Source organism: Corvus cornix, chromosome 18 (assembly GCF_000738735.6).
Source record: "Corvus cornix cornix isolate S_Up_H32 chromosome 18, ASM73873v5, whole genome shotgun sequence".
NCBI lineage: Eukaryota > Metazoa > Chordata > Aves > Passeriformes > Corvidae > Corvus > Corvus cornix.
Window position 1 is genome coordinate 11,805,904 of NC_046347.1, and position 18,353 is coordinate 11,824,256.

Sequence of the window (18,353 nt, forward strand, 5' to 3'; positions counted from 1 at the left end):
CAGCTGACACTCAAGGGCAAATCCAGTCCTAACCCCAACACCAGTAACCCACTGGGTTTGGAATCTGACCTCAGAGAACCTCTCCACCACCAGGCCTTGCTCTCCCTTGGCTGACATGAGCATCAGTTTGTTCTGCAGCTCGCGGAGCTCCGCCAGCGAGTACTTCCAGGAGGCCTCGGCATCCCCCGAGCTCCCCGGGAGGGTGAAGCGCAGGACACTGTCCAAGGAGACCTGCCAGAGCAGAAGTTGTCAGCGTGGCTGGGGCTGAGGCTCTGCCCAAGGCCAGGGGAACACTGGGGCAGCAGCCCCCAGGAAGGAGGGGCAGTGGGAGCCTCCCTGGCCGGTTCCAAGCTGAGTGACCTCACCTTCTGGCCATCAGCTGGTGCTCTCAGCACATAGACCCCTCTGCTGTTGATGGCAGCTGCCAGGGACAGCGAGGACAGCTCCACGGAGCCATGGCTCTCCTTCACTGTCTTCAGCCACTCCAGGTGCTGAGCCGAGGCACGCTGTGGGGAGAGGAGACACAGCCCTGCCCTGACTGCTCTGAAATCCAAGACCTCTGGGCTTACACCTGATCAGGACAAACAGCTTGGGCTGGCACAAGAGTTTCACAATGGGGGAGGAAGAAATGAATGAGTACTGGCTTCAGCCTGCTCTTTCTGCACAGCTCTTCCTTACCCACTCCATGGGAGGCTGAACAGAGTCCACAGCGCTACAGAAACAGGCCCTGCTGCAAAAGGGTAAGAGTTCCCAGCCACCCACCTCTACACCACATCAGGCTGGAAAGTTTCAGCAGTGCCCTGGAGAAACCTGTGCTACACCAGTTACAGCTGCTGCAGTGAATTATTGTGCCACAGAAACATCAGATGTTTTTCCTTCCAATAACAAGAGCTGCAGTGATGTCCCCACACAGGTGCCATTTGCCCAGTGCAGTTCAACTTCCAGCCACTCCCGGAAGGCAGAAATGCAGGAGGATGCAGAGGCCCTCCTCCAGCAGAACTCACCAGTTTCTCGGGGAGGGCCTCGTCGCTGTCCAGGGCTCGCCACAGCTTCTGCAAGCAGCGCATGAAGTCCTCAAAGCCCGAGTCCTGGCGGAGCTCATAGAGCAGGGAGGAGTAGCCGTGCACAGTGCCATGGAAACACGCCACACGGTCCACGTCCATGTCGTTCTCCCCCGCTGAGATGGACGCCAGGTCAACGAACACCTTCAGCTCATTTATATCTGAAATGAGGCAAATGCAGCAGGGAACAACAAATGAGGCAGCTTGGGCACCACCCCTCATCACCACCTTCCACAGGAAATGCAGAAGAATGCTTTGAACAGCAGCTCCTGTGCAACTGCCTTCCCCCCATCAGCTTTCCCAGGTCATCCATCCATCCATCCATGGACCCCTTGGGCTCTGGTGTCCCCCACAGGCCCCCAGATCCCCAGCCAGGATGGGAGCAGTGCCTGCGGGTGTCTGTGTAGGTCACACAGCTCAGCTGGCAGGCACACAATTCCATCCTCTGAAACAGCTGGCCTGAACTGAAGCAGCAGCAGCTACTAAAGCCCTCCAGGCCCAGCCCAGCTCCCAGCAGGGTGGTCACTGTGTGCTGCAGCAGCCTACAGTGCATGGGCACACTTAAAGGGTCTTCACAGCACGTTCCACACCAAAACCCATCAGAGATCTAACTATCAACACCAGAAGCTGCAAAGGCACAAAGCAGATGGGTCAGGGATTCAGTGCTCCTCCTGCCCCCACACAAGCTGCCATCCCTTCTAGTACTCTCTGTCTAACTTCTGGATGAGCAGCACATACCTTTCAGTGCTTCTCTGACCCAGCAGACAAACTCCTTCTGCTGGGCCAGCTCCCTCAGACAGCCCCGGCGGGGCACGGTGATCCCCTGCAGCAGCTTCTTGGCTTGCACGAGCTCAGGGCTGATGGAATCCAGCTTCTGTGTCTTGTAGGATTCAAGCTTCTCTGTCTGGAAAACAAGTGGTGCAAACACACACTGAGTCTGGAATTGGGAAATGCCACTGGTTCTGCACCAGGGAAAGCCCTCTGCAAAACCACACTCCCACAGAGCAGTATCCTCATCTCTCTTCAAGGAATGACGACACAAAAGCACTTTGAACACCTGATTTTTACCTCAAATAAGCATTTTGGGACAAGGAACGGCTCTTGACAGACTGGGATAGACTTGTGGGAAGATTCAAATTTAGCCACCACCCTGACAGTACAGAGCCAAAGTCAGAGATACTTACTATATGCAACAAGTTTTCCAGGATACTGAAGTCACCGGAGAGGCCTAAACTCTCTTTGACGTGGGCAATGATCTTGGCAGCATCAAAGGTTAAATGCATTTCATGGTACTGCTGGATCTGCTGGACTCGCTGGTCAACCCAGTCTCTGTCTTCTTCAGGCCAAAGCCCACAGATGGTGTTCAGCTCCGCTCTGAGATCTTTAGGATGATTTGTGAATTCACAGAAAATCCTATCAACTGCAGAAAGTGTGAGACTTCCTGATCTGAGATCGTCATACAGCATTGCATAGTTGTCAAAGCAAGGGCGGATCACGCTGCTCAAAACATCATCAAGGTCCAACTCAGGAACATTCTCCTCCTCCTCCTCCTCCTCCTCCTCCTCTTCCTCCTCCTCCGGAGAGTCACACACATACTCCTCTCCTGCCTTCTGTGCTGCTTCTTCCCAGAACTGCTGGAAGACCACGCTGTCCTTAAAAGAGTGGATTTTGTGGACAAATTCTTTCAGCTCTGGCCTCAGGCTGTAGAAGGTCTGCAGGGGTTTCTTTCCCACACTCACAACTTGATTCAGTCTTTTTGAGCCAAGATCTTCCAAGTGTTGAAATTCCACTTCACCTACATCCACTGTAAAACAGAGACAGGTCAGAGGGAGATCAGGTGGTACAGCCTGGCTCCAGATCACTTCATCCCATCCCCCAAGCCACAAAATCCTATCAGGCAGGTGGACCCCTGTGAGTGTCATTTGATGCACAAGCACTCACTTGATCCCCCCCAGTGCTCTGGGTTTACTTCTCCCACCCCTCCTCACCCTCACTGTGGGGTTTAGAATCAAACCTGTTCCAAAGCCAAGAGATTTTCAAGGAAAATGCTGTTTTCTGGAGCTGCCACTTTCAGACTGCTCCCCCAGGACTCTACCTTTCACAGACTTCTGCACCTTCCTGCACATGCTCAAGAAGGTTCCTATTGCTTTTTTCTCTCTTCTGAGCAGCGTGACTTCTTCGTGCCTCAACTCCAGCAGCTCTTCCAGGCTTCTCTGGAGCAGTACCTTTTCCTCACCCAGCCGCTGGTGGTGCTCTGAAAGAAAACTCACCTGTAGGCACAGAGCAGACACTTCCCACCCCCTGCACTCCGACTCAGGTTGGGAATTGCAGAGTCACAAACCCCACAGCGACAACACAAACTGGAGCTGGGAGCTCCCTGCCCAGGCCAAGGGGCAGCACTGCAAACTCCTGCAGCATCTCCTGAGCATTCCTAATCCCTGCAGCACCAGCAGAGCAGGCCAGCATCACTACAATGATGCTCTAAGCCAACCATGCCCCTTTTGAACTCATCTCTTACTTGTGTCCCAAATGCAGATGAACTGCTTCTTATGCTGGAAAACCTCTTCCAGATGTTTCACAAGGATGTAGCCTTTGTGGATGTCATCGGTGACACTCGTAAGCACAGAGTCTGCTATGGCCATGACATCCTTTGCTTCATCTGTCAGTTTGTCTAGGAGGTTTCTGTTTGTTCCTGTTCCAGAAACAAAGCATGTCAAACTGAGATCAGCCCTGTTTCCCAAAAACAGGCAGAAATCAGGAACTTTTCCATGTCATGGCACAGAGTCCTTCCATTTCCTACTGGATCCCTATCCAAGAGCCTGTGGGCTCACCACACCACCCTCCAACCCCTCACGTCTTTCTGAACAAAACCAGGATCTCAGGACAGGAATTTGGAAACTTTCCATGGAGAGCCCAGACCCAAACCCTGTGGAGCAAACAAAAGCCATTTGGATCCATTCACATGGCCAACTCTCTGGCATTTTTGTGTGGCAATAACTTGTGAGAACTTCCCAGAGAAAATGTTATGGTCTACAGATCCTGAGGAAGCTGCAGCAGATTAGCCCAAGAGGAATAGTGGCTCCCTCTTTCTTGGCCTTCCCTCTCCAAACCCAAGCTGAATACTCCAAGCATTGAGATGAGGACTAAAACAAGAGCAGGACAATTTCTCTGTTTGCTGCTCTGCACAGTGACAGCAGTAAGGCAGAGAAAAACTTCTCAGGGCCTCCTAAAACCCAACTACACACCTACCATTAAAGCTGAAGATATGTTTGATGTCAGGCCACGTGAGCAGGTGGTGCAGAACCTGATCAAAATCCCCCTCAGACTGCCCACCCCTGATGGGCCACGACTTCACAATGACGGCTGACACGAGCTGGCTGAACTGGCCCATGTTGTAGGTAGAAATCATCTCCAGGAGATTGCTCTGCATCTGCCAGGGCACACAGAGAGGGCAGGGATGTGTCAGACTTTGAGATCCCACTGTGTCTGTGTCTCAAAACTGGCACTGACGTCAAGGAGTCACCTCCAGTGCTGAGATGTGTTCCAAAAATGCCCTATGACACAACTGACACCAGAGGTCATGGTGGAAACACGTTACAAATATTCCTCATGGACCTCATTTTCTGATTTCTTGTTGATAGTTTTTGTTGTTGGTATAACAAACAATCCACAGCAACTCAAGCAACATCCAACGCCCCTTCCAGCACAAGGCACACCCCTATGCTATGCAACAGAAATTCCACTTCTCCTTCTCCTCCCTCCCCCAGCAGGGCAAACACAATACCTGGCAAGCTGCAGTGACAGCCTCTATGGCACAGTTCTGGAAGCACCAGCTGATGGAAGAGTCCACCTGTGCGATTTGGGAGTGCTGACAACAGTACACCAAGATTTGGTTCACTGGAGGCTCCTAAAGGGCAAAAGGGAGATTTCTTATCAACTCAGTTTCCAAAGTCTTTCTCCTGACAGCATCAAGGAGTGCTGCTATCAAGAAAATAAAAGGAACCTGAGCATCAGCCCATTTCTGAGGGTCTGGGAGATGAAACAAATAAATGCTTAAAAAATATTTTAATGATTTCCATTTAAAGTGTGTGTGATTACTTAATATCTACCTCTCCAAGCCAAGCTTACAGCAGAAAATATTTGTTTCCTGATTTCACCATGAAAATCGATGGCTTAATTAAATTTGTAACTGCTGTAGAAAGGAGATGAGGAGACACACAGGGTCAGTTTGGAAGGGACTTGCACATGTGGGTATGCATTTGGGAGCCTGAACAGCACCATTTCTGCACAATGAATGAAAAGAGAAGCACCACCTTGGCTTCTCTGAGCCCTTGGGTGCTTACTTTGCACTTGCTGGTTCTTAAAACTACAAAGGTGACAATTGCTCAGAACGTGCCATTTCCTCTGAAGCACCAGGACCTGCAGCCAGGCCACTGACACAATGACGGTGTGGGACACTGTCATGGCCAATTTTTGAGCCTCCAGAACCTGGTTTATAACAGCAATGGCAATTGTTAGGACCAAAGCCACCGTGTTTCCATGTGCTCCTTCTCCAAGGACAGCACAAGCCACTCCATCTGCTCTGAACCACCAGCCAGGACTGCCTGGGGTCTCCTCTACCTGCTGGATTCTTCTCTTCAGATCTGCAAGTAGAGTGCTCCTCCACGTCTGGGTGAACTGCTTGTCTGGAAAGCTGATAGTCACAAACTTATTCCAGGCCTGCAGGGGAGAAGCAAACAAACCCAAACCAATGAGTGCTGAGATTTAATAGAGAAGGAAATGAAAAGAACAATGTAGAAGAGATGCCCCACACGCCTCAGACAGTCTGCAGTCCTTCCAGATGTTTCCATCCCGAGGAAAAGGAACACTCCCAGGGCTGAAAAAAGCAGCTTTTAAGCCCAAGCAGTGTGTAAATGTCTCAGCTACTGAAGGAGACGTTTGGATGAGCCACTTCCACCCTGGTGCTGGGAGCTGTCCCAGGGAGGGCTGGGAGCAGCAGCTCAGGCTGGCAGGGGCTGCTCTGAGCTTTGCCTGCTGGAAGGCCTGAGGACAACCAGTGGGACATGCTGGGAGCAAGACAACACCAACTAGGGGCAGCTCCTCACCCCAGAAATGCCTTTAGGAACAGCCAAGGAAAAGCAGGACTGAGGTGAGCTGAGCAGCACCAATTCCAGCCCTTTGCTTCTCAGCCCTGGAGTGTTTCAAACACTGCCCATCCCCATCCCACTCCTTACCCAGCCACAGCTACAGAGCCCAGTAAAGTGTCAGTAGACCCAAGAGCCTGCTTAAGCGACAGTAAAACCCCTTTTTATTCACATTACTAGAAGATGACAAACCCGAAGTTCACAATGGACAGAGAAGGTCACGTGCTCCAGGTACTCCTTCAGTAACTTCTGTTTTAAAGCATTTCTGAACCAGGTTCGAGCGTCCCTCAGAGCTCCACTGAGCAATTCTGCCACTGGAACATCCTGCACAGCATTCCCTGGAACCTGCCCCACACAGAGAAGACAAAAAACATAAACACAGTTCAAGCAGGAGAGCAACAGACAACTGATTTAAATCAGTATTTCTAAAAAGAAAGCCCAACTGCACCCAGAAGACACAAATACCCCAGTACTGCTTGAATAAGCAGAGAGAGGCTGGGAGGGTGCAGTGCTTACAGGCAGTTTGTGCTTAAGCTTGTTCAGGAAGTAAAAACAACAAATGTTTAAGGGGAAACAAAACCAGACATAAAACAAAGCTTATCACAGCAAACCTGGAAATCTGACCTTATTTTCAATACGAACCAAACTCATGAGGTGATTCCACAACTCTTTGAAAGTACCACAACCTTGCTTAAGAGTGTGAAGTTCCTCAAGTTGAGACTGGATCTGATCTAAACCCAGTCTGTTGTACCCCACTTTTGATATTTCTGGGTATCTTGCTCATATCAAGCCAAGAGTTCCTTGGTACTCACTGCTGGGGGCCGAAGTTGGGCAACCTTGGCAATCAGGGTGGCAGTGGTGGCAGGGATCAGGAAAAAGTCCACGTTCTTGACAGCCTTGCAGAGCCTCTCGTGCAGGCTGAGGCAGCAGGACAAGCAGCACTGCCAAGAACGGGCTCCCAGAGCTCTGCAGGGCAGCAACACCGAGGGAGAATTAATTTTTTACTCCAAGGAAAAATAAAAAATTAAGAACAAAGTAAAAACCCCACGAAATTCAACACAATGCAGCAGCTCCCTCCCTCAGATGGATTTAAAAAATGGGATAGAAATCCAGGATTCTTTTCTTCACAGAGATATCAAGGCACACAAGCACGACCCCAGGCCTGGTGCAGATGCAGACAATGCTCTCACTAAGGTGCACTGCCCTTACCTGGCTGGGGGCTCATCCAAGGCACACAGCACTGTGTTCAGAAGCTTCTCTACCACCTGAGAGTGGAAAGACAAAAATATTAAACTGTGGGAGAAGCTTTACAGACTGGTTTCTGATTAGCAGTTATTTTTGCTTTTAGCTAAGCTTGAAGCTCTTTGTGCTGTGACATGCTGGCAGCCCCAACCCCCTCAGTGATGGTCAGTTCTGCCAAAAGACACCCAGGAGCCCAGTTTGAGCCTTTATCCCAGAGCTGGGTAAAGCTGCCAGAAGACAAACCTTACAGGTACTCCACGAGAAGTCAACGTTTTCTAATCTGTACGAGACACCTTGAAGAGTAACTAACAAATCACTGGAGAAGTCTTTTATGAACTCAGCCAGGCTCTGCAGGGGCAGCACACAGAGCCAGGACTTGACCAGAGTCACATCAAATTCCATCAAGTACTTCTTTTCTCTCATTCGTTCCAGCAGGGTCGCTCTGGAGGGGAGACAAAACAAAATCTTCAGGATTCCAAGGAACAAAAGGCCACAGAGGAGTCTCCTCCTCACTCCCGTGCTTTTGTCACCGCAGCTCAGGATCAGTGGGGGTCCCCAAGGCCAGGGATGGCAGAGCAGAGCCAAACCACTGAGCACAAGCACTCAAGGAAAATAAACTCCAGATCTTACTCAGACTCTACACAACACGAGCAGCTTTAACTCCTGCCTGCTCCCTGGCTGGCAGAACCAGGGGTTGTGTTTGAGGGGTAACACAGTGCCCAGCTGGGCTACACCCAGTGACCTCTGAGCCACCAGTGCGGCTCTACCCAAATACCCCAAACATCCTCCCTCAGCGTGCTACATTTCATGGTCCTCAAAAATGAGAGAGGAAAAAACCAAACAAAAAGGAGATGAAGTAAGGTGATCACCCCCAGCTACAGCAGCAAGGCACTGGGTGTAACTGGAGCTCTGGAAAACTCACGCATCTCGCTTCCTCCTGGTGTCAGTAAATGGAAGCCCTTCCAGCCCTGCCCAGACATCTTCTTCCACCAGCTCATGCTCCTGCTGCAGAGGAGCAGCAAAGGAATGCAGAAGGGGAAGGATCCACACCCACTCGTTTACATCACCTTCAATGCACCTCCGGCACAAGTTTGTCAGCTCGACCTTCAAGCTAAATAAAAAAAACCAAAACAAACACACTGAGTGCAAGAACAGCTTTACCCAGGCCTTGAGAATGCCCTAGGGGTAGGGGAGGCTACATCTCAATTTCCTTATGTACCTTCAGTGAACATCTGGTCATTACTTTAGCTCTGTCTACTCTTCACTGCAGAGTGTACCTGTCCAGGTTTAAGGCCCAGAGCTCCAATGTTCCTGAATCTCTCTGAAGAGACCCTGCTGCTGGAGCACTGGGAAGACCCAAACCTTTATTTACAGTCTTCCCATGAGGCCCCCAGCCCTGTGACACCCACAGAGAGCCAGGCATTCCGGGGACAATTCTGGGCCTTCTTGGTTGGGCTGAAATACTGCAAAGGACTCCAAAAGGAAAAGTAACGGCTGCAGCTGTGCGAGTGAAGAACTCCAAACCCAGTGCCAGGTAAGCAGTCAGGTTACAGTCTGGTAAGCAGGCACTCCAGGGGAAACCAAACAAAAGTGTGGAAAAGAATCCAAATGTGGCATTTAAAGCTAAAGGAGTAAATACACAACAATCCTGATCCCTGGAGTTTGTGAGTATCAACAGCAAAGAGGAAAGAAGCCAGAAACTGCCTGACAGAAAAGGATAACAAATTAGATTATACATAAAGAAAAACCAACAGTTTTAACTCAATCTATGGCTCTGGCAAGCATGACAAGCTGCAATAAGGGAAATCTGTTTGCACAAAAGAAAAATAACAAGAAAGTTGTGTGACTGTGAGAGGGCCCCAGAGAGGCTGGGCAGAACTCCCTGGAGTTTTTCAGAACTGCACTGCAACCTTGCCTGGATGTCAACCCTGCTTCAAGCAGGAGGCTGGAACTGAGACCTCCAAAGATACCTTAAAAGGTAACTTTTCCTCTGGTTCTTTGGCAGTAGAGAGCTGGACTCCTGCTGTTTCATCAAAAGGTGCTACACTGGAGCAACAGCAGCCCCGTCAGTCAGAAGGTACATGGAGCACTTACTTGGCAACTTCTGCAAAAGCCTGTTTGATGTGATGAATCTCATTCTCTACATCTTGTTGTGACACCTGATCCAAGCACAGGAGGCTGCACAGCTCAGCCAGGTCACCTTTAGGTGCTGGAAGTGAAAGCTCCTCAACTACCACGAGAACAGTGAGCCCCAGAGCCAGTTTGCTTTTGATGACTCTGTCCTCCGGAGGTGCTTCTGGCACAAAGAAAGGACGAGATATTTTCTTCATGTATTTTATCAGCAAATCGTGCACCTGGGATAAAGGAGGGAAGAAACAAACCAACCACAGCATTAGTCTCTCTCTTCTGAAGCCATTTTCTTCTGCCAGTTTCAGGGAGGCCACGGGACAGGAAGGAGCAGCCCTGACAACCAAAAAACACAATGTGGCTTTTCTGCCACATTTCCTAATTATGTCAAGCAATAAATTTTGGATCCCAGAAGCCCTGCTGGCATCACTGCTTAGAACAGGATCAGGAGCTTCTCCCAAAAAGCAGGCAGGTCTGGAGCAAGAGATGAGTGCAGAGAAAGTTGGTGACAGAATAACTGGCAGCAAAACTTAAAGGCCAGGCTTAGGAAATCAATATCCAAACACGAAACCCACTCAAGTACGAAGTGACCCTATCACAGCTCTGCTGCTGACCCACACGGGGTCTCAGAACCACACCAAGGTGCACAGGTTGACTGAAGCCCCCAAGGCAGTCGGTGGCTGTCACCCCAGAAGGATCCCCACTGGTTCTGTACCTGAACTTTGACTGGAAATGCAAAATTAACCCAGCAAGGTCAACAGTAAAATTAAAGTCTGGGTTCGGTAATGGGACGATTTCTGTCTCTGTGAAACAGAAGGGATTACCTGCTGTGCGCTGAAGTTTAACTCTACCCATGGCTTTGGCTTGCCATCAAACACCAGCTGGGCTACTGCAACGGAATGGAACTGTCTCAGCTGGCAGAAGAAGTTCCTCAGGTTGTCACGACTCCAGGTTCCAAGAATGCTGAAGATACTTTCTAACATAACACTGGCAGCTATTTTCTTCCCTTCCACCACTTCCTTGTTTTTATCACCAATAATTGTCTCCCAAACTTTTCTTGTCTGGGCTTTTATCCAGGAAGGATGTGCACACACAATGTCATCGTACTGGTGCCACTCTGGAACAGCAACACAGGCAGAACACAACCACTGGAATCAGGTGCCTTCACTGTTCCAGCTGCCACAGCAATACCCCCACCAGCCCCTTGAGCTCCCAGGTTCAGCCAGCGCTGTCTGACAGGAATGCTGGGCCATGTGACAGCAGGGATCACCCCAAGGTGCAGGTCCAGCCAGCAGAGCTCACCTCCATTGTTGAGCAAGCTCCTTTTTATCATCAAGCAGCGATTCACAGGATGACAGGATTCTGGCTTCTTGTATATGAACTCATAGTCCCCCTTCCCAGAGGTCACCCAGTACTTGTAAGGAATGTATTGATCCAGGATTTCTTTGGTGAGAGTTACAGCACCTTCAATGAGGTATCCGTGTTCTCCCAGATGCCTAGGAAACACAGACACAGCAGAGGCAGGCAAAGGACATGTTAGCTGATCTACAGACTTCCTTTTCCATGCATTGCTCCATTTTTAACAGGAATGGTGACTATTCTTTCACAAGAACGTTTTAGAACAGTTTTCTCCACTGTGAAACCCTCTGCTGCAACCTGTGGGCACAGAGCCACAGCTTGACAGTAACTGAGGCCCCACAGGGCCCCGTTCTCAGAGCAGGGAACACTCACCGGGTGCAGTTCAGCTCACAGATGTTGTCCTCCCAGTTGGTGTAGGGAGGAATGTCCTGAGCTCTGATGAACACTTTATGGATATTGGGGTTGAGTTTGAAGTCTTTGGATAATATTGCATGGAAATACACTGTAACACCCTCATTGCGGCTCACAGAACTGCAGGGAAGAATTAGAAGGGAAATAGAAAGGATTCTGTTGGGGTTTTTTAATTTCACAAATCACTGTAGATCTCAAATCAGATTTGAGCCACCAGCTGACTGTCTGCAAGACCCATAAACTCTGGCAGCAGCTCACTCAGACTGATGTTTGAGCAGGCCTAGTGCAAAGCCCAGTGCAAAAAGGAATAATGGGCAGCAGGAGATGCACTGGCCCAGCAGAGTCACCTGGAATGGCTACACTTCCAACCCCTTCCAGCTCATACACATTACACAAAACACCAAAACAGCTCTTCACACTATTCACCTAAAGCGTTGTGTGTGTGAAGCATGTTGCCCATAAACGCAAGAAGAGAATAATCTCTTCTTCATTCATCAGATGCTCAAGCAGGTTCAAGTACCATGTGTACCACATCACCCAGGACATCACCTGTGCTGCAGCTCCCATTGAACACTGGCTCCCTTGTGCACAGCCACTTCACCTCAGTTTCAAGACAATTCCATTCCCCACTTGTCCAAGGTACGTACTGACCCAATCCCAGCACCTCAACCCCCCACCTCAGTCTGGAGTCTGAGTCCTCCTCACAGCAACTCCTGTTAGTGAAGAACGCTGGGGAGCAGCGGGGCTGTTCTCACCTTTCTTTAATCTTTTCCACAGATTTCTGGTTCCTTTGTTCCGTTTTGTTCTTGGGATTGTTTGCTGCAGCCACAGCACCCTCCTTTTGGGCAGCCTGAGCTCCTTTGCTCAGACTTGTCTTCTCACTCCCGTTAGGCATTTTCTCACTTGGGGTCTTATTTTTCTCTTTTGTGTTTGCATTCTGCAACAGGGAGGCAAACAATGCCCAATGAAACAGGAGACCCCAGGTGTACAACATCTCCTCCTGGTACACCACCAGCTTCATCCTCCTGGAAATACTGATCCCTCACTGAGGGAAGCTGCTGGTTAAGGAAAATAGCACATGACGGAAGAGGAATCCAACCCAAACATGCTGCCAAGCAGTCAGGTCAGTGAGCCCCAGGTCACAGATGATGGGGTATAAAGAAAGAGAACCCCTAGCAACTTCCAGCTCACCAGGCCTGTGTATGAGCAGAGCACAGGCACCTGCAAAGCACAAAATCCCCTTGTCCAAGGGGATCCCAGAGCTCTCCAGAGAACACAGCTGGCTGGAGACACCTCCCAGTCCTGGGGGTAACTGAGCAACCCCTCAGTGAGAACTGGGCTAGAACTGACACCCAGGAGAGCAGAACTTAAATAAGAAACTCCCCACAGTGCTCCCCAGTTCCACCCTGTATCCCTGGGCTCATGCTCCTCAGCCTCACTGACAGCATGAACAAGTCCCAGTGGCAAAGGGAAGCCAGGCCCCTTGGAACACTCACCAGAGTTCACTCACACTCACCTTGCCAGTGGAACTGTTCCCTTTCTGCCTGGGCTCCTTCCCAGCCTGCAGGCTCTGGGCCCCAGGGGAGGCCTTGGTCTCAGGTTTGCTCTGGGGTGCTCCCTTGGCAGGAGGCAGCCTAGAGGGACTCGCTCCCTGCCCTGCTGGCAGCAGTTCCTTGCTGCTGCCCCAGGTCTGGGAATGTGCTGTGGCTTCTGGCAGCTGGCCAGGGGCGTGACTGCCCCGTTCCACATTATCCCTGGCTGTTTCTCTGTGCTCCGTGCTTCCATCCCCAACCTTGTCCCCTGGGGCTGCAGCACTGGGAGCCGGGGGAGCCCCACTGGCTGTGCTGCTCTGCTCTGCAGGGCTCAGCCTCTGTGCTTCCAGGCTGCCAGCTTCCTTCCCCAGCTGGGCCAAATCCCTGTCGCCTTCAGGTGTGTCTCCACTGGCATCAGCAAGTCCATCAGCACCTGGGTTTGCTCCCTCACTGCCGGTGGGTTGGATTTCTCGAGGAACAACACGTGTGTCAGGCAACTCTGTGGCTTGAGATGGTGTTGTGCTTTGAGGAGGGAGAGAGTCCTGTTCCCCGGAGATGGACGTGTATTTTTTTGCTTTATTCTTCTTCCTTTTCTATTAAAAAAATGAAAAACAAAGAGCATAATGTCTGTTTATTCATTGTCAAAGAGAAACTCTTTGTCACCTCCTCCGCTGCAGCAAGTCCTGACATCTTCCTGCTGCATGGGGCTAACGGAGAACGATCAGGAAGAGGAGGGACAAGACCAACCAGCGAAACGCAAATAACTCTTGAGAACTGTGCAGGTTTAATATTCAAGACTTGCTCAGCAGGAGCACAGAGCAGCGCTGCAGTGTCTAAGCTGACTTGTGTAATTGTGTGCTTTCCCCTGGCACCGCAGCCCTGCACACACAACACAGCGTCAGCAAACACAGCAAGCTGCTCCTGGAGGAAGCCAGGCAGCAGCTCCCCATTGTGGCCAAAGGGATGTGGGGGACGCAGCCCAGCCTCCTCACTTCACAGAAGAGAGCAACAAATCACAGCTGCTCCCCAGCACCCCGTAGGATCCTCACCTTCATCACTGGAGGAGCCACCTCAGCAGAGTCGCCGGCCTCGCGCTGAGCCAAGGGCTCTGCGCTGTCCCCTGGAGCTGTGACATCCTCCAGCAGGGAGGATCCCCTTTCCTCCTCCCGTGTCTCAGCAGAGGAGGGAGATCCACCCGCAGGGTCAGGTGTGGTGTCTGAGGTGTTGGTCAGAGCTCTTGCTCTGTCCATCAGCAACTCGCCCTCTGTCTCCTTTGTTTCAGTGGTGAAAGAAGGCCCAGCAGCGCCTTGTCCCTTCACCTCTGCTCCTGCATCAGGGACTGGAGGGACCTGCACCTCTCTTCTCTCTGCAACAGAGGGAAATTAATTGTTAAACTGGAAACTCACCCCCCAGTGGGATTGCAGGACGGTTTGGGTTGGAAGGCATATTAAAGCTCATCTCCTTCCACTCCTGCCACAGGCAGGGGCACTTTACACTAGACCATCCAGCTCCAAACCCCTGGATGGAGGAGAGAAAAAAAGGTAAAACTTGTGGGTTGAGATAAACACAGAAGGAAAGGAACAGAATGGAAAGGAAAGGAAAATGAGAGAATATCCAAAACAAGTGAAGGGCAGTTGCTCACCACCCACTGACCAATGCCTAGCCAGCCCCTGAGCAGTGGCCATCACCCCCCGGCCAAATCCCCCCAGTGTTTCATTCAGCACAATGCCCTGTGCTCTGAACATCCCTCTGGGCACTGGGGCAGCTGTCCTGGCTCTGCCCCCTCCCGGCTCCTCGCTGGCCGGGCAGCCTGGGAGGCTGAGAAGTCCTTGGCTTAGTGTAAGCACTGCCCAGCTGCAGCCGAGCTATCAGGGTGTTATCAACGGGAGTCTCATCCTGAATCCAAACACAGCTCTGAACCAGCTCCTGGGAACAACAAACTGTCCCAGCCAGTCAGGACATGAACGCACGGGAGCTGTTTTGTTGTTCCCTGTTCAGCTCCCACCAGCAATGTCACCAATCTCCCTGTACAGCCTCCCGCCCTCTCCAAGGCCCTGCCAGCTGCAGAATAATTAAGGAACCACAGCACTGAGGTACAGCTCCATCCCTGTCCCTCCTGCATTCAGAACACAGCAGCAGTGCTGGCAACCAGCTGCCTGTGCCAGTGCCAGGAGCCCAGGATGAGCAGTGACAGGACAGTGCACATCTCAGCTGGCACAGCCTTCTGGGCTGGCAGTGTGACCGCTCCCACTCAGCTGAGTCCTTTCCAGGAAGGCAGAGGAAACTCCCTTTTTATCCTCAGTCTTATCCAGTCCTTAAAGAACCTGCGGAAGGGCAGCTCCAGGCCCAGTCAGGCAGCAGAGCAGATCTCTGCCTTCTGCAGGGGTTTCACAGGCTCCTCCACACAGCCTCTACCCCAGTTCTGAGAGCAAAAGCTTTGAACCTCAGCTGCTTTGGATGTTCTTCCTACAGTATTTCAGAGCCGGAGACCCCAGGTTTGTTACCCTGCCATGCTGGAGTGCAGAGGGATTTGCTAAGAACTGACCCTGTCAGGACTGCAGCAGCTTGATTTGCATTTAGTGTGTTCTTCTAGGATCCCACTTCTCCCCGTCAACAAACCAAAAGCCTTTCTCGTGGCCCAGGTCATTCAGTCTTAAACTAAAGGACTGGGAAATACTTCCCCCAGCGTAACAGTGTTGTGTACTTGATTCTGTCTCTGTTCAGAGAGGCAGAATTAGCGTGTTGTCAAACACAATTCAGAGGTGAGCTCTAAATCTAACAACAAGCTGCAAATCGGAAATTCTGTGTCACTAAGGACTCAACCAGTCTTTTAACATAAAAAACAGCACTACTTTGCTGGTGAAAGAGGAACTAGTTAACACTGAAGACCTGAATGTGGAGACTGTGTGTAGGATGTGTCACCAACTGATGCACTTCTCTGTCCCCCGACAGTCACTGCAAAGTGAAGAAAACTCTCTCTGGTCAGGAATCCCGGGGGAGGTTACGTGAGAGACTGGGAGGGGAGTTTGGGATGAGAGCAGTGTGGAATGACCTGGGCAGAGCAGAGCCCAGAGCCACACAGGCACCAGAGGTGACACAGGCAGACTTTGGTCACAGTGCAGCCCCAGGACAGGCCAGCCCCAGCCCAGCCCTCCCACCCGAGTCCTGGTGCCCAGGGCCGGTGCCGGGAGCCGGCGCGGTGGCCGCACACCTGCGGCAGGAGCCGGGCGGGCCGTCCCCGGCAGCCGAGCGACACCCGCGGCACTGCAGGGTCCGGGTCCCGGCCCCGCAGGGACGGGGCAGAGACACAAACACCGACATTCGTGAGGAAACGGAGCCGTGTCACGTCCTCTCCTGCCCGGCTGCGTTTTAGTGCCAGGAAACGACCTGCGACACTCGAGAGCCGGGCTGGGAGCGTGGGGGAACCACAGCGCTTTACAGACAAATAAACACAAACAGCCGCTCCCCCCGCGCTGAGGCGCCGTGCTCCCATGGACGGCCCGGCGCCCCTTCCTCCAACGCCGCCTGCGGCTGCTCCACCGGGCGAGCCCGGGGCCGGGGCCGGGGCCGGGGCCGGGGCTGGGCCGGGAGCGGGACCGGGCTGGGCCACGGCCGGAGCTGGGCGGGAAGCGGGGCCAGAGCTGGGCCACGGCCGGAGCTGGGCGGGAAGCGGGGCCGGGGCTGGGCCACGGCCGGAGCTGGGCGGGAAGCGGGGCCGGGGCTGGGCCACGGCCGGAGCTGGGCGGGAAGCGGGGCCGGGGCTGGGCCACGGCCGGAGCTGGGCGGGAAGCGGGGCCGCGGCTGGGCCACGGCCGGAGCTGGGCGGGAAGCGGGGCCGGGGCTGGGCCACGGCCGGAGCTGGGCGGGGAGCGGGGCCGGGGCTGGGCCACGGCCGGAGCTGGGCGGGGAGCGGGGCCGCGGCTGGGCCACGGCCGGAGCTGGGCCGGGAGCGGGGCCGCGGCTGGGCCACGGCCGGAGCTGGGCCGGGCCCGGGGTCGCTGCCGGGCCGGGGGTCGCTGCCGGGCCCGGGGGCGGGGTCTCCGTGCAAACAGCGCCGCTCTCGCTCCCCGCCGACTGCCGGCTCCCCGCCCCCTCGGGAGATATGCAAAAGAACCGGGCGGATGGACCAATGGCGTGGCGAAGCGGCGGCGGTATGCAAATGAGATGCGTTCTGCGATGAAGGGGCGGGGCTAGCGCGGCTCCCGGGCGGCGCCGGGAGGGCCCGGGGGGACTCGAGGGGACCGCGGGGACACGGGGGGAACACGGGGGACCCGAGGGGACATGGGGGGACTCGGGGGACACGGGGGGACCGGGGGGTAGGAGCGTCCGAGTGAACGAGGAGGAGATGGGAGGACGTGAGTGCGCGGGGACGCACGGCGGAATTGGGGCGCACCGGCGGGCTCCGGGAGGATCGGGGATCAGGGTGCACCTGGAAATCGGGGCGCACCGAAGCGCTCCGGGGGCACCGGGAGGGTGCAGCGGGGTCCGGAGCCCGTAGCACCGCCTGCCCCAGACCCGCGGCTGCCCCCGCCCCGCGCCGCCCGCACCGGAGCCCCCGCAAGCCCAGGCCCGGTGCCCCGTCCCACCACTCGCCGGCCCCGCCAGCGCGACTCACCGAGGGACCGGGCACCGGCACCCGCAGCGCCCGCACGCCCTTCGGCTCCGTCGCAGTCCCGCTCGGCGAAGTTTCGTTTCTCTGCCGAGCCGCCAACTTTCCTGTCTGCCGTCACGGTCCCCGCCCAGCCCCGGCCCGGCCCGGCCAATCTCGGCCCCGGCCACCGCCCCCGGGCGGCTCTCGACGGCTCCCGCCCCGTCCGGCCCTCCGATGCCGCCGGGCATCCCTCGGGCTCCCCCCCCGGTACCCCCCGAGCATCCCCCCACCCATCAGCCCGGTGCAGATGTCCCCCGGCCGGTGCAGGGGCGCACGGCAGGACCTGGCAGCAGGAGCGGGGAGGACAAGTGTGCTGGAGGAAAGCACATTGTGCTGGGCCCGACAATCAAAAGCGGATTCCACACACAAAAGTAGGGACGCGGCTGATCCCGGACCCAACCAGGACCAAGCCAGAGACGGGCTCCCAGCAGCCCTGACCTCCACTAGTGCTCACACAGGTTTGAGCACACACATATTCCTAAACAAGCAGCCCTTTTTACCCCCATGCCCTGTTTTCCCCCTCCCGGTATCCCCATGGTGCAGCAAGGAACTCACTCAGAGCTGCTCCGGACGGGAACGAACACTCCAGGGCAGGACCCGGCGGCCCTGGCAGGTGTGTGGCTCCCGGGTACCTCTGCTGCCCTTCCCGCACCGCCGGCGGCGGCAGAACTGTGCCGGAACGCGCCCTCGGGCTCGGATCACCCGCACAGCCCCGCCCTGGTTTCAGTTTCGTTTCCCTGGCATGCTCAGCAGCACCCAAAAGATAATTTCCCCTTCCCACACAAAAGGAAAAAGCTTTCCCTCAGGAAGGCTGATACCACACCGA

At 53.9% G+C, this 18,353-nt stretch overlaps 2 protein-coding genes across 4 annotated transcripts in view; both read right to left on the reverse strand.

Annotated features, from left to right (window-relative positions):
• The window catches only part of RNF213 (ring finger protein 213), a 46,916-nt gene extending 28,690 nt beyond the window's left edge, over nt 1-18,226 (reverse strand). Inside the window, exons 1-23 of one of the 3 annotated variants that reach the window (XM_039562011.1) lie at nt 18,083-18,226; nt 13,926-14,242; nt 12,861-13,469; nt 12,100-12,281; nt 11,306-11,464; nt 10,877-11,070; nt 10,399-10,691; nt 9,542-9,801; nt 8,370-8,558; nt 7,691-7,889; nt 7,415-7,470; nt 7,018-7,171; nt 6,398-6,550; nt 5,682-5,780; nt 4,846-4,968; nt 4,311-4,491; nt 3,580-3,753; nt 3,157-3,315; nt 2,246-2,865; nt 1,800-1,965; nt 1,005-1,222; nt 366-506; nt 70-231 (exon numbers count right to left, since the gene is read on the reverse strand). In XM_039562011.1, the coding sequence (XP_039417945.1) occupies nt 70-231; nt 366-506; nt 1,005-1,222; nt 1,800-1,965; nt 2,246-2,865; nt 3,157-3,315; nt 3,580-3,753; nt 4,311-4,491; nt 4,846-4,968; nt 5,682-5,780; nt 6,398-6,550; nt 7,018-7,171; nt 7,415-7,470; nt 7,691-7,889; nt 8,370-8,558; nt 9,542-9,801; nt 10,399-10,691; nt 10,877-11,070; nt 11,306-11,464; nt 12,100-12,281; nt 12,861-13,469; nt 13,926-14,126 (4,692 nt within the window). In that variant the 5' untranslated portion in view covers nt 14,127-14,242; nt 18,083-18,226. Of the gene's footprint in view, nt 1-69; nt 232-365; nt 507-1,004; nt 1,223-1,799; nt 1,966-2,245; nt 2,866-3,156; nt 3,316-3,579; nt 3,754-4,310; nt 4,492-4,845; nt 4,969-5,681; nt 5,781-6,397; nt 6,551-7,017; nt 7,172-7,414; nt 7,471-7,690; nt 7,890-8,369; nt 8,559-9,541; nt 9,802-10,398; nt 10,692-10,876; nt 11,071-11,305; nt 11,465-12,099; nt 12,282-12,860; nt 13,470-13,925; nt 14,243-17,491; nt 17,598-18,082 lie in introns of those variants that run through there. The other 2 variants (XM_039562010.1, XM_039562012.1) reach the window with 2 other exon arrangements.
• On the reverse strand, nt 16,312-17,715 carry LOC120410987 (basic proline-rich protein-like). The gene is made up of 2 exons (XM_039562587.1): nt 17,492-17,715; nt 16,312-17,305 (listed from the first exon to the last, which is right to left on the reverse strand). Exons 1-2 carry the CDS (start codon nt 17,713-17,715, stop codon nt 16,312-16,314), a joined length of 1,218 nt encoding a protein of 405 aa, XP_039418521.1.
• Nucleotides 18,227-18,353: the final 127 nt, after the last annotated feature.